This window comes from Drosophila yakuba, chromosome 4 (assembly GCF_016746365.2).
Source record: "Drosophila yakuba strain Tai18E2 chromosome 4, Prin_Dyak_Tai18E2_2.1, whole genome shotgun sequence".
Taxonomy (NCBI): Eukaryota; Metazoa; Arthropoda; class Insecta; order Diptera; family Drosophilidae; genus Drosophila; species Drosophila yakuba.
In genome coordinates, this window is record NC_052531.2 from 1,179,361 (window position 1) to 1,193,706 (window position 14,346).

A 14,346-nucleotide genomic window follows, 5' to 3' on the forward strand; every position below is an offset into this window, starting at 1 on the left:
GATGTTATATTTAGTCACATTAAAATTATTTTTGTTTCGAGCCGAAATAAGGTGCGTTTCGCCATTTTTTTCCGTAAAGAACGATTTTTTGTTGATCAAATTAGACTGTTTTATGTTATGTTTTAAGGTTAGTCTGATTTAAAAGGATAACCTTAAAAATTAATTTTATAGAATAAAAACAATTAATGTTCAGGATTCAAACCTATTGCCTTTTTTTTGGAATATGGCTATGAATGGCTTGTTCTTATCAAAAGAAAGCCCACTTCGTTGTCAATTGCCAAATTTTCAGTAAAACTTTTTTATCCATTATGCATGTTTTATTTAAAAGCGTAAAGTCTTTTTAAATTCTTTTATTTGGTAATCCATTCCTGGATAATTGCATGTCTTTTGAAAGATGAGATTTCAAGCTGTATTCCTGTTCCATGTAGGGGCATGAAACCATTAAAAATATACAAGAAGTAAAAAAAACAAACTACTTTTTTTTTATTTTAGCGATTGTATTTTTTTTTTGGTTTTAGACAAAACTCGTTTGACAAGCATAGAAAGCATTTGTCTTTTCTATAATTTTCCATTGATTTTCCGAGAGAGAGGTATGATGAGAGGTATAATATATAGTCGTTCGATTATTATTGAATAAACAAATTATATATTGTCAAAAAACTGGTTATCAGTTATTTTTAGATATATAAAATGTGCAATAAGTAAAATGAGCAATCAATTTAATGTTCTGATGTCATGCGCTTCGTTAAAGCCTGAACTCGTTGTGCATTGCAGCTTTTACATAGAACGTGATCATCCAGGGGATAACATCCGCGGCCCTCAGCTTCAGATGACAGTAAAAGCCCGCAGTCCTATTACATGAAATAAAGGGGATATTTTTTGATAATCAAATTTTTTTTTGTTTACCTCGCACTTATAACATTCTAGGTGAAAACTTCGATCTAGGGCCACTACCCTGATCGTTTCTTCTTGTCCTGGAAATGGCATAATTGGTTGCTTGCAGACACAACAGCGAGGAGCAAATTTTCTATGAATACAAATAAAGTAGTCAATCGACTATGCTGATAAGTTACGTAACTTACTTATGAAAATCTGTTATGCAATAGTTTTGATTAGTAGCATCAACTGTAAATAATAGCCCATCTAAGCTTTTTCCGCATACGACACATGTAAAACATTGCGGATGATATGGTTTTCCAGTAGCTCTAAGAATTCTCTCTAAAATAGGTTTCATGCAAACAGAGCATTTTTCCAGTGTTTGTAAATAATCATATTCGCAATAAGGTTTGCCGTCTAGTGCATAGAATGGTTTTCCCTGTAAGTTAATTTGGCAATCCGTACATGTGAAGCAAGATATATGGTATATTTGATCCATTGCTGTACATCCACTACTTTCTCCAAGCACACGTGAATTGCATTTGACACACCTACCTGCATAAAAATACACATTTTAATGGAATTTATTTTATTAAATTAACTTACCGTAGTTTTCTAATTCTTGAACTGGATCGGTGGTTATTGAAATGTAGTTTTTTAGACCTTCCTTATCATTTCTATGATCAGTGCTCCCTTTATAAAATTTAGTTCTAGCGTTACCATGTATGTATAGTGTTTGGTTCGCTTCGATCGAATTTAAAATATTTAATTTGTTGGAAATGCTTGGAGTATTATCATTGACGTATGAATTATACATATTACAACTTTCACGAGGAAACATATCTGCAGAGGGTCGTGGGTTTATAGGTTCATATATTGAATCATATGTTGAAGAGCTCTGTAAATTACAAAATATTAAGTATTACATAATATAATATTATTACACAATACAAACAAATATATGGATATTATAATCGTTACTTGTGGAGCAAAAGATGATAAAAGATTCGATGAAAAGTATGTAACAGGATACGTTTTCGATAGTAAAACAAGAGACAACGCTATAGTCGAGTTCCCCGACTATCTGATACCCGTTACTCAGCTAGTGTAAGTGCGAAGTTTTTAGCGGTTTGTGGGCGTAAGAGTGGGCGTGGCCAAAAGTTTTTTGGCAAATAGATAGAAATTTACAAGACTAATACAAAAATGAAAAAATATCAAAACATTTTTCAAAAGTGTGAGCGTGGCAGCTTTGGGCGGTTTGTGGGCGTTAGAGTGGGCGTGGCAAAAAGTTTTTTTTGCAAATCGATAGAAATTTACAAGACCAATGCAAAAATGAAAAAATATTAAAACATTTTTCAAAAATGTGGGCGTGGCAGTTTTGGGCGGTTTGTGGGCGTTAGAGTGGGCGTGGCAACCTGAATCGACAAACTTGCGCTGCGTCTATGTCCCTGGAGTCTGTATACTTAATCTCAACTTTCTAGCTTTTGTAGTTCCTGAGATCTCGACGTTCATACGGACGGACAGACGGACAGACGGACGGACAGACGGACATGGCCAGATCGACTCGGCTACTGATCCTGATCAAGAATATATATACTTTATATGGTCGGAAACGCTTCCTTCTGCCTGTTACATACTTTTCAACGAATCTAGTATACCCTTTTACTCTACGAGTAACGGGTATAAAAATATATTTTCTTGCTGAGAACATCAGCCCAGTCGATTAGCTCTGCCCATTCCAGCCTGCACGTTTGACCGCTGCAACCTATGGATATTATAATCGTTACTTGTGGAGCAAAGTGGATAAAAGATTCGATGAAAAGTATGTAACAGGATACGTTTTCGATAGTAAAAAAATATATTTTCTTGCTGAGAATACAGATGAGATCTCGACGTTCATACGGACAGACAGACGGACATGGTCATATTGATCCAGATCAAGAATATAAATACTTTATATGGTCGGAAACGCTTCCTTCTGCCTGTTACATACTTTTCAACGAATATAGTATACCCTTTTACTCTACGAGTAACGGGTATAAAAACTGTTTAAAATTTAAATTTGAAAACAAAAAAATAAAAACACACATTTTAAAACAAGAGAAAGCCGAGTTCCCCGACTATCAAATACCCGTTCCTCAGCTAGAGGAAGTGCGAATGAGAAATTTCTACATTTTCTGGAACATCGGTAGAAATTGGGAATAAAAAAATAATATGATGAAAAAACATTTAAATTTTCTTTGCCAATCGGTAGCAACTTTTCAGGCTAATAAAAAAATTAAAAAATATGTAAACATTTTTCAAAAGTGTGGGCGTGGCAATTTAAAAGGGTGAATTAAAAAGGGGTGAATTAAAAAAGGGTGTATTAAAAAGGGTGAATCCCTTCAGTATCCCTACGAGTACGCAGCCAGGATATGCATGATGAGCCTTAACTTTTACAATTCTCAAGATCGCAAAAGAAACCTCTTTTATTAAACGAAACAGTTTACCTTTTGGGCTACCTGTTTTTAGAAAATTGATATTTTAGCGGATAAACGGATATCTTCTTGTGCAAAATCTTCGTTTGGAGTTTCTAAATAAATATGGTTCTGATCCGACCATTAGATCCATCAGTTTTTAAATTGGATCTATGTAGTCTACTTGCGCACCTTACTCTTGGAGCGTGATGCTCGTTTGTCAAGCAGTGAGTGCCGTCAATAGTTTTCGCCTTCTATTATAGGATATAGAATTTATGAAATTCAGAATTATGAGTTATTTTTATAAAAATCGGAAGACTGTCTATTAATGGTGATATAATCTAAAAATCTATGAATCAAATGGGTTGGAATTCATTACTGAGGACGACGTAGTTCGTAGTGACGAAGGCCGTCAAAAGGGTGTGCTAAGGTGACTACTATATTTACACAAAGAAAAGAACCAAATTATTTTCCAAATATCATTACAATATAAGTTACATATAAACTGTTTTATCTAAAAGACGCGATCTTCACTTGTTTTTTACTTTGTAAAGAGGCGATTGTTTAATAATAACCCTGTGTTGCAAAATTAGATTTTTATTTAAATACATTGATAGGCCCAACAAATTTGGTTGAATTTGATGCACGTAGATGCAGACGTTCAAAAACACTTTTTTTTTGTGCCATCTAAATAGATGGATAGATGAATAAAGTACACATAAATGTGAAAATGGTTTTTGTTTTTATTTACATGACAAAATGGATTACATCCTACTTTCAAATACCTATAGGAAGTTAACTAAAAGTTCATTAGAAAAACTATGTCCTAACTGCGAGCTAAGCCATCCAAATTCTTCTTGCTGTAGCACTTGTTTTACCACTATCCTATCTTATGCTTTTGTACTGAAGCCATTAGAGAAGAAATCAGAAGTACGTTAATCGATAGATTTTTGCGGTATTTCGTTTATTATGCGGAGCCGCCTCTTACATATAACTAGACACCTAATAATTTCGTTTAAAAGGTTAATTTGGCAGAAACATGCTGTAAAATAATACATTTAAGATATTTTTACCTTGCTAATGGGATCATGCTGCAACGAATATTGGTTTGCATATATTTGCAAAGAAGGATTCGATGTCTGGTCATTTTGCAAATAATCAATTGGTTTGTTAAATTCCGAAGTGGCGCGCCGAAGCTCGCTGTATGAAGAGCTCACAGCGCTCTCTGGACTAGGAGGTGGCGGTAAGTCATCTATTTCGTTGTTTGAAATAAAGTTAGTGCAGACGGATATCATCTTTTGAGTTGAGCTATGAGACGAGCCCACTGCTTTCACATCTAAATTGTATTACAATTAATATTATACAATTTTTATATAAGCTTTACATACACATACCGGCTTCATGAACATTTGCATATGTATTTGCAGCAATCGGAGTTTCCTCTGTTAATAGTTCTGATCTATTTTCACTTTTGTGTACAGAATCTAAATTACAATATATTAAGCTTTTGCTTAAAGTCTTTGAAAGTGGCTCTGAAAAGCTGTTGAAAGATTGTGTTGGTTTAGCTGGTACTCCCAAAAGACCCTTCTTTTCCATTTGAAGTTTGTGGTAAGCCAGGGCTTCTAATTGCTGTTCCAGTATTGCTGGATTATCCAAAGTTGATTTTCTGTTTATTTCAGTATCAGCAACTCCAAATTCAGAGGTATGGTATTTTCTAAAAGGCATATGCACACTTATTGTTTTCTCGGCTCCAATCAGAGGTTGTGAGTAAAGTGGTTCCCTCGAACACGAAACCTGTCGGCTTGATGGAACCTGCAATAAATAAAATTTATTTTACTCAGTTTATAAAAAAAAAACTTTATATTTTCAAAAAAAAGATGCAAAAGTCAAGTTACATAGTGGAAGTGCAAACGAGAAATGTTAAAATTTTCAGGAATATTAAGGAAAATAGTAATATAAAAAACAAAAAAATATAATTTTTTTTAAAGTGTGGGCGTGACAGTATTAAAAAATATCAAAACATTTTTTAAAAGTGTGCCAGTTTTGGGAGACTTGTGGGTGTGGCAACATTCAATCTCTGGAGTCTGCATGCCTAATCCCTTTTTGCCTTTATAGTTCCTGAGATCTCGACATACACTTGCGAAAAAAATAATAGCACCACCATAGCGTATTTGGTTCACGATCAAAAAAATTGATTGGTTGACGCACCGTTATTACGAAATACCTATTTTTCAAATACATCTGCTTTTTTTGCCTATCCGAATATGAACAAATTTTATTGTATGAGGCATACCTTTGTTTTAAACAAGGTCGAAAATGAGGCGAAAAAAATTAGCCTTACTATCTATTTTTTAAAATATTTAATACTTGTCGGAGGTTTGTTTTGGTAAAAACACATGGTTATAAAGCTTAAAATTTATATTCCTATTTCCAACATTATTTTAGAAATTTTTTTTTTTTTTTTTTTTTTTTTTTTAATTCCTTTTTATTCCTCTCGGGAACTTAGGGCTTCTACGAAAGCTTTCCATCTTAAGCCGTTTATTAGTCTCGTATTAGTTTCAGTAATCGTTGTAAGTTTTTTCGACCGATCTGGTGATTGGCCAGATGCGGCTATTTTTTTTTTTAGGAACGTACCTTACAAAAAATATTAAAATCGGAGATGAAGTACATGGCATTGCACTTCAGATAAACGTAACATGATCAAAAAACTAATTTCTGAAGAATTATCATAATTAAATATTGGTCGAGTCCTTCAATGTTCGAATAAAATGATACGAAATGCAATCACCTACAAAGAGAAGCCCGAAACACATAGGAGAAAACAATCCCTGGGCACCCATCACATCAAAAAGCTATTGTGGGAGAGCAAGAAGGATTCAAAGCTGCTACCGAACTGGAAAAGGATCTCAACATATCCGCAACAGTGCAAACAGTTCACACATGTCTAAGAAAACATGGTTTAAAAGACTTTAGTCCAAGAAAAGTACCTCTTTTAAATGGAAGACACATACCCAAGCTCATTTCAATTGGACATGCGGGAAACAGGAACAGGAAAAACATTTTATGGTCAGATGAGAGCAAGGTTGTTATTTTTGGTGGGAATGGATCTCGATCGTATGTAAATAGCCTTAAGAACGCCAGATTAAACAGTAGAAAGAATTGACGGTGATGCTACTATGCCGAATACGATATTCCGCTATAATGCGTCTTCTAACAAGACTATGACCCCAAGTACACCAGCAGAAGAGCCAAGGATTGGTTCCAAAATAAATCTGTTCCTGTTTTGGAGTGGCCTGCACAGTCCCCAGACCGTAATCCCATGGAAAATCCCTGGTTGGAAAAAAACAGTTGTAGCTTTTAAGCCAGCTAACAACGAATACCTTTGGGATGCAATTAAAGAGTCCTGGAGCAAAATATCCCTAAAATGGTTGATTTCATGCCAAAACTTTGCGCACCTGTTATTGGTAATAAGGGACACACTATCAAACATTAAATTAGTGGGATGGGAGTAGTTTTAATATGCAAACATTTCATATTAGTAAATTTAGTCGTGCTATTTTATTTTTTGCCTAATTTTGTCGGTTTTAAGATAAAATAAATAAAACAGTTGCAGTTCTTTTTTATTTCATAGTAAGTGAATGGTTTACCCTTTCTAAAAAGGTACTTCAAAAGTAATTGTGGGTAGGGGACTTTTATTGGGCAAGTGGTGCTATTTTATTTTTCGCAGCTGTACATACGGACGGACAAATAAACGATCCTAGGATATATAAAAGATTAGGCATGCAGATTCGAAGGACAGATGCTGTGTAGGCTAGCCACGAAGCGCACATAACTACTACACCAGCAGTTTTGAAAAATTTGTATTTTATTATTTGTTTTTCCAATTTTTATTAATACTCTACAACTTTGGCCACGCCTTCTCTAGCGCCCCACGCCCACACCATTTTTGGTGTTATCGCACTAGCTGAGTAACAGGTATCTGATAGTCAAGGATCTCGACTATAGCATTCTCTCCTATTTTTGATTTCTGTCATGGAAATGGTACGCTTATATGGTCGTTCATAGTCCACCAAATCTATAACAAACATTTGTACATACATAGATATGTTATTAAGAATAAAAATGAGTCGTCTTTTGGACCTAAATAAAAATACCCGCAAAAACGGTACAATAACGGGTTTTTAGAGTTGAAGACTCAAGGACTAAGGAATACCATAATGTAAATTGGGTATACTAAGGTATGTACCTGAGGCATTTCATTATATTTTATCGGCAGCTTAGGAGGTGTATCCGATCTCCTGTATACAGATTCATTTTGCTTTTGACTTATCTTGCCGACTAACTCTGCCACTTTTCCATGTCCAATACATACAGGCGGTGAGCTTTTTAATATTTCGTCTTTTGAAAGCGACATCTCTCTAATTTGCTGGGCCACTGACTCCATTGAATTTTAATTAAATTTAAGAATTTAATACAAGTTAAGTTTTCCTAAAACAAAAAGAAAATACATGGTTTTAATTTAAACCTAAAACATGGAAATAGTCGTTCTTTTTTAATTAAATATGTTGACTATTACTAATGAAACTACACAAACATCATACAGATGTTCCTCTAAAAATTGGTTTGTTTTGAACGTGCATTCACGTACTTTTTAACGTACGTTAATAAGCAATTATTATTGTAATATTATTGACCTTTCAATACTAGGTGGCGATAAAACTATCGTTTATCGAATTTATAAAGGGCAGCAATGTGACCTTCACTTGAGACCTCAAATATCGTATAAGACGCCCCGGCCTGTATTAAAATTTACTAAATTTGTAATACTCACTTCGCACAGTCGCTATATCTCTAAAGCAAATGAGGGCTTAGACACCCTCACGAGAGATATCAAAAATAAAGGAGAAAAGTGTTTAGTTTGGGTTACTGCGTTTCTTATTTGCAACCAAAGGAATGAATGGTTTGGACAATTATCAAAAATAAACAACGTAATAACCAACAAAAAAGAAAAAAAATATGAAAACGCATATAAACGAATAAGTGCTTAATGAAAATACTATGCGTTTTAGCAAAACGCAAGACGCAGCCCAAGTGTAAACAGGCCGCAACATTTACAAAAGCACATGACCAACGAAAAGTAAAAAAGGCAAGAAATAAGCCAATGATCAGTTATTTTAAATACCAAATTTGCTAATGAAAACCAGATCTCCATGATTTAGAGTTCAGATTAGTTTACAGGTCGAAAAACTAGTTCCTCTGGTTAATTTTATTGGTGTCTATTGTTTTTATTGTGACCCTCTTGTTGAGAGTTCACCCATATAGTATGTAGGACGACCATATTGTTTAAAGAGTCTTTTAAAAATGTAGAAATTTTTTCTAATAGTTAAGTTTGCATGGCTAAAATCTTTGTGATGTATCTATCTTACGATAGACGTAAGAATTTCTCAAAACAATGGGCGTGACTGCTTTTCGCGGTTTGAAGCCTTAGAGTGTGGGTCGCGAAAATGTTTTTGGTACAACAAATTTGGCAAAAGAAATGCTAAAATAAAAAAAATTGTAAAGTGTGGGCTTGGCCAAAAGAAGGAGTTAGTGTGGAAGTGGCAAGTACCGGAAGCCAGCTTGCGTTGCGTCTGTCTCTGGAATCTAAATGCTTAATCTAAACTATTCAAAAATATGGAGGTCTCTGTTTGGGCGTTAGATTGGTCGTTTTAATCGGTTGAAAAAAAATCCAAAATAGCTACCGATGTGCTTGATACCCCAATTCTCTTAAATATCCAAGAGAATATTAATTCGTAGAATAATGAATGTAAGAAGCGTGTAATTTACAACCGCCAGTTGGGTTTAGGCATCATCATGGGACCGCTTTGAACATAAAGGCCCTTTAAATACAGTGCTGCTGTTTATCTTGATGGTAAGGACGCTTTTGATGGCGGCATGATAGATTACTTTATAAGTTGAAATCCCTACTCCCGACTGGCCAATTTTTTGTTTAATAAAATCATATAATTAAATTTGGGGTTCGTGCTGGCGGTACTCAGGGAAGTGTCCTGGGTCCCGAGTTATATACCCTGTTCACTTCAGATCTACCGTGTTTTAATGAACCCGGGAGACTTCTGTAAGCCTGCGCAGACGACATTGCCTTCCTCGCGAACTCATCCTGTCGAATCGAAGCGTCAAGAACCAAGAGTTTCTGCAGTCGTTCAGAAAGGGGCCAAACAAATGGAACATTTCTATAAATGGAGTAAAGTCCCAACACTGCAACTTCACACTGAGAACTCTTGAGACGGACCCTTCCTATGGTTAAGCTTCACGACGTCACTATCCCACAATTGCCCCAGCCGCACGAACGTCTCATATTAACTACCTAGGAGCCTCCTTGGCTAACCCGGGGTCCAGAAGAAGGGTTGAGGGGGGAACTACCTTTAGAGGCTACAAAAAGACCTTTGTATGGAAATGAAGGCATTTCTTTTTAAATTCATAAATCCATATAATCCATATTTAGAGTGACGCCTAAGATAATAAAAAAGCTATGTTTATAAAAGTGAAAATTGTAATTAAAAAAAATGTTTAAGGATCTTGTAATAAATATCTCCGTTGACATCGTAAATTGTGCTCTTTAGAACGAATGAAAGGTGATGTGAAACGATTCAGTAGTTTTTTTAATTACCTCTTATACAATTTTTAAAAACATAGTTTCGAGAAAACGGCGCTTAAAATTACGATCAAGGAAAGACGGTAATAAAAAAATTAATTTATTAAGTCAAATGTCTCTTGAGTTCAAGAGCGTCAGTTGTTTCTTAGAAGCAAATGTAGACAGGCGAACTCGTTGATGCGCGCAGCCTTACAAAATCGATAAACTATGGAAGAACCGATAGACTACAACACCCCAAATCCTGACGACCCGATATGTACATTTTATAATTTTGCAATTAGTTTATAATTTATAACAAACTTGGTTTTAAACGATGATTAATTCTTGTTTATCGTTTTACACTTTTTATGGGTATATATTTATTTCAGTCAGAATTGTGCAATGCAGTAAAAAAAACATTTGCGACCATATAAGGTATACGTCACAGTTCGTAATGGAATTCAAAACCTAAAACCTATAGAGGCTGCGCAACATTTCCTAGAAACAACTCATTAGTAGGAGACATCTAATTCTAAGAAACTAACGAATCCCAAGTGAGAAAAATGCATTAAGTCTTGTTTCTATTTCAGGTACAGTGACTTCACTGAATAATCGGACACGTATGTACTTTTATAAACTTAAGGGGGTCGTCTACCTTCGGGCTCAAATTTCGGGACTCTTATTCAAGGATGGTTTTGTTCCTTAATTTTAAGAACGCAGAATATGGCATGACACAAGCTTTTTTCAAAATTTGAAAGTATCACAAAATGGCAGCGATTTGTAAAAAAATTTCACTTTTTGACCTTTTGACTTTTTGACTTTTTTGATACTATAAAAATCGAAAATTGTGAATATGTAAGTGACGCTTTACAGACTTAGAATATCTTCTTTAGTTTCGAAAAAATCTTGACGACCGTTTTGAAAAACACTTAAGTGCACATTATGGTCAAACGAGAAGAAACTAAAATTTATTTTCTTTAATTTTCAATTACCTCCAGAGTGTTATCGAAGTGTAACCGGATGACGGCTACATTTTTATTCCCATATATTTTTAGATAGATTGTATATAAATATAAAATATAAATATTAATAGAATTTAATAATGAAATAGGATTTCATACAAGATTTTACAGGATAAGCCAAAATAGATAACTATTATGAACTCAAATTTGGAATATCGATAGAAGCTTACAAGACTAATGAAAAAATTAAAAAATAACAAAACCTTTTTCAAAAGTGTGGGTTTCTGGGCGTTAGAGTGGGCGTGGCAACAGGGGTCAACAAACTTGCACTGCGTCTATGTCTCTGGATGGACATGCTGAATCCCAACTTTCTAGCTTTTATAGTTCCTGATATCTCGACGTTCATACAGATAGATGGGAAGACGGACATGGCCAGATCGACTCGGCTACTGAAACTGAGAGCTCTAGAGCCAGCAGCTCTCTTGTATGCATATACCGACAGCTGACCACTGTGTTGGTGCACACGTATGCTCATGCATTGTACAAATGACTTAATTGTCATTAGAGTGAATACTCTAGCGACGTGTGAAAAATATAAGAAAACAATGATTCTTCGGTGCTTAAGTCCGCACTTCGTGCTTCAAGAAATCCATTTTGCAATGAACAGTTTCCATATTTTTATTTATATTTATAGATATTAAGTATGGAATATTAATTTTTTAAATGTAATTTGTTTTTTATTTGACATTTTTTGTTTTAATTACAGTAGTTATAATAATTTTCTTTGTATATGTTTTAATTATTTACCATAGTTATATAGTCAAATTACTAGGATGAAGGTGACCCATTTTCAGGATTTAAAATTCAAATGAGATTCAGATAAATTATTTTGTTATATTTTTTTTTGATGTTTTTAAAAATTTTGGGTGGGAAAAAAAGCGCTCCAAGTTTTCTGTTTTGCTGTTTAATTTCTCTTAATCCGTTTGGTTAAAGCTTACTATACGCGTAGAGCTCGTAGATTTTTTGAAATTTTCGCTATATAACCGAAAACAAGCAACCGAAGCTGCTGTTGAATTTTATTTTTTTTGCCGCATGAATACTATTGTCCAAACCCCTTGAACAAATTTTTGCCACCAAAAATGTCCTGCCGCTTTTTTTTTTGTTTTGGACGCCCGTTTTGTGGCTTGAAATGAAACAACTTTTTCTTATTTTTGGCGATACTTTTGATTTGTTGTATTTAGGAAAAATATGTTTGAAAAAAATCGTATATTCGACGAACTTTACTATATTGTTGTTTTCCGAATTTTTGTAATTATTTTATTAGGCTTGTAAAACTTGTATTGAATTGTTAAAAATCTTCTTGCTATGCCCACCCTAACGCACACAAACCCCAACAGCTGCTGTGCCCACACTGTTGAAAATGTTTTAAATTATTTTCGTTTTGTTATATGTTGCCAATTTTTATCGTTTCGGCCACACATTTCTTACGCCAACTGTCACGACCACACGTTTAAAGCTTTTTTTTCTTTTTGTTATTTCTCTTGCCAATATCTATCGGTATACCAAAAACATTTCGGCCACGTCCCCTATTTCGCCCAAAACCGTCACTCCCAAAGATTATAAAAAATTGTTAATGGCTTTTAAGAATTTTTGTCTTAGCTTTTGTTCGCACTTCTACTAGCTGAGTAACGGGCATCTTGACTTGAGTGTTCTATTTTGTTAAACAACAAATTTGGTGAAGGCAGGAAAAAATATGCATTTGTTGTTATTGAATAGGTCGACAACGCTATCTATCATGAATTTACCCAAACTTTACCTATAATTCTAGGACGTAGGGCACAATTTCGAAACGGATTTTTTTTTAGAAACTGTGGGCGCTGTAAATCTATCTTTTTAGACGTTAAGAATTGAATGGTTTTTTTCACACAATCGTGACTGATTTTACATTCTTCCCTTCTAAACAGTAGTCTCCTTCTTTTGCACCACACTCATAGTCACATCGTCGACTTCCGTTTACGGTGATTTACTAACCTAGAACAATACAGAAGTAACATTCTTTCGAACTGTAATTTTTTCTGTCCGATCACGCAGTGTGTCATTTTGCGTGCTTATCGAGCAGCGTTTTGCTTTCCAGCTACTTTTAATTAAAGATTAAAGTTTCTTATCAGTCGTTAACTGCAATTCATGAACGAACTTTCATATAAACATCTTTTATATGTTTGAAATCAAATGAATATGTACATCTGTATGTATGTAAATAAGTGTATGCACATTATAAAAACTTTATGCTTTGCCCATATGTGCAAAAGTACAATCGTATCTACATGCACATTTTATTGTGATTCGTAATGTTCACTCAACATTCAATTTCTCTTTATGTAACCATAATTTATAATTTCCTTAATGTATGAATTATTGTCCAGCTTAGTTTAATTATTTGCATAAATACCAGTTCGCTACTTTTATAATTACAATACAGCTTTGCAACTCTCCAGATTTTCTGGACGCCGTTAACAGGAAAGCATAATTTGGAATTTGTTTTTCACTTTATTAATCCATCACTTTTTAGTCTAGGCGAAAACGGCGTCTCACACTCTTTTAGGCACATTGCTAGAATTGATATATTGTATTTTATTATTTATTAAATTAAGGAAATGCATTGTTTAAAAAAGGAGGAACTACTTTATTTGAAAGTGAAAGTGAACTGTGAAAGTGTAAAATTAAATGATTTATAATTGGGATAATAGGGCTGGTAGGAAAGCCCAGAGAAGCTGGTTACCCAAAAAAAAAATGTCTAGAAGTAGGCGTTTTCGACCCTTGTAAATTATATATATTCTTGATCAGAATTACTTGCCAAATCCATATAGCTATGCCCGTCTGCCTGTCCGTATGAACGCTATCTTGGGAACAATAAAAGCTTCAAAGTTGAGATAAGGCATGCAAAGTGTGCGCACACTTTTGAAAAATCTTTTGTTTTTGTTTTAAACTTTAATTTTTCAAAAAAGTTCTTGCCACGCCCACCCTTTAGAATTTTTTTTTATTTTATTATTTTTCTGGTTAGTTTATAACGGTTTGTCAAAAAATGTATCTGACAGTTAAGGAACTGGACTATAACGTTTTCTTATTTTTTAATTAAATTTACCAGAAAGGTTTTTTTTCGGCTTGTACGTATATGTATTAGCTGAAAATAGTTGAGAGTAGGTAAAGGTACTAAGCTAGGGTCGGAGTGTCGAAGTCCGATTATAATGCGATAATATTAGGTACTCGGCTTTGGCCTGCGCACCCTTCGCTGGTGATAAAGAATCGTTCTGGTATGCACGTCTCTCACAATGTGTCCTCATCTTTACTTATGCCGCTGTATATGTATTAATTTACAAGACATACGCTTAAATACTGCGTGACACAAGTGCTGATGTGTGGG

At 34.4% G+C, this 14,346-nt stretch overlaps 1 protein-coding gene and 1 long non-coding RNA gene across 5 annotated transcripts; both read right to left on the minus strand.

The window, feature by feature from the left end:
- Positions 1-610: 610 nt before the first annotated feature.
- On the minus strand, positions 611-8,110 carry LOC6523761 (leupaxin). Of its 4 annotated transcripts, none has more exons than XM_002099600.4 (8): positions 8,027-8,110; positions 7,579-7,820; positions 4,727-5,144; positions 4,406-4,668; positions 1,483-1,774; positions 1,083-1,431; positions 907-1,027; positions 611-851 (listed from the first exon to the last, which is right to left on the minus strand). In XM_002099600.4, exons 2-8 carry the CDS (start codon positions 7,774-7,776, stop codon positions 720-722), a joined length of 1,773 nt encoding a protein of 590 aa, XP_002099636.2. In that variant the 5' UTR covers positions 7,777-7,820; positions 8,027-8,110; the 3' UTR covers positions 611-719. The 4 variants fall into 4 exon arrangements, with proteins under 4 accessions (XP_002099636.2, XP_039232908.1, XP_039232909.1 ...); XM_039376974.2 differs by having other exon boundaries at positions 7,981-8,074; XM_039376975.2 differs by having other exon boundaries at positions 7,993-8,050.
- A 4,020-nt stretch (positions 8,111-12,130) lies between these two features.
- On the minus strand, positions 12,131-14,292 carry LOC120322153. The gene is made up of 2 exons (XR_005561942.1): positions 14,068-14,292; positions 12,131-13,535 (listed from the first exon to the last, which is right to left on the minus strand). It is a non-coding gene; the product is annotated as an uncharacterized LOC120322153 (long non-coding RNA).
- Positions 14,293-14,346: the final 54 nt, after the last annotated feature.

Coding starts and splice junctions, on each gene's coding strand:
- LOC6523761 (XM_002099600.4), bottom strand. CDS start 7,776: ATGGAGTCAGTGGCCCAGCAAATTAGAGAGATGTCGCTTTCAAAAGAC. Junction 4,669..4,726: donor TGCAAATGTTCATGAAGCCG/GTATGTGTATGT, acceptor AATACAATTTAG/ATGTGAAAGCAGTGGGCTCG. Junction 1,028..1,082: donor TGCATAACAGATTTTCATAA/GTAAGTTACGTA, acceptor TTGTATTCATAG/AAAATTTGCTCCTCGCTGTT.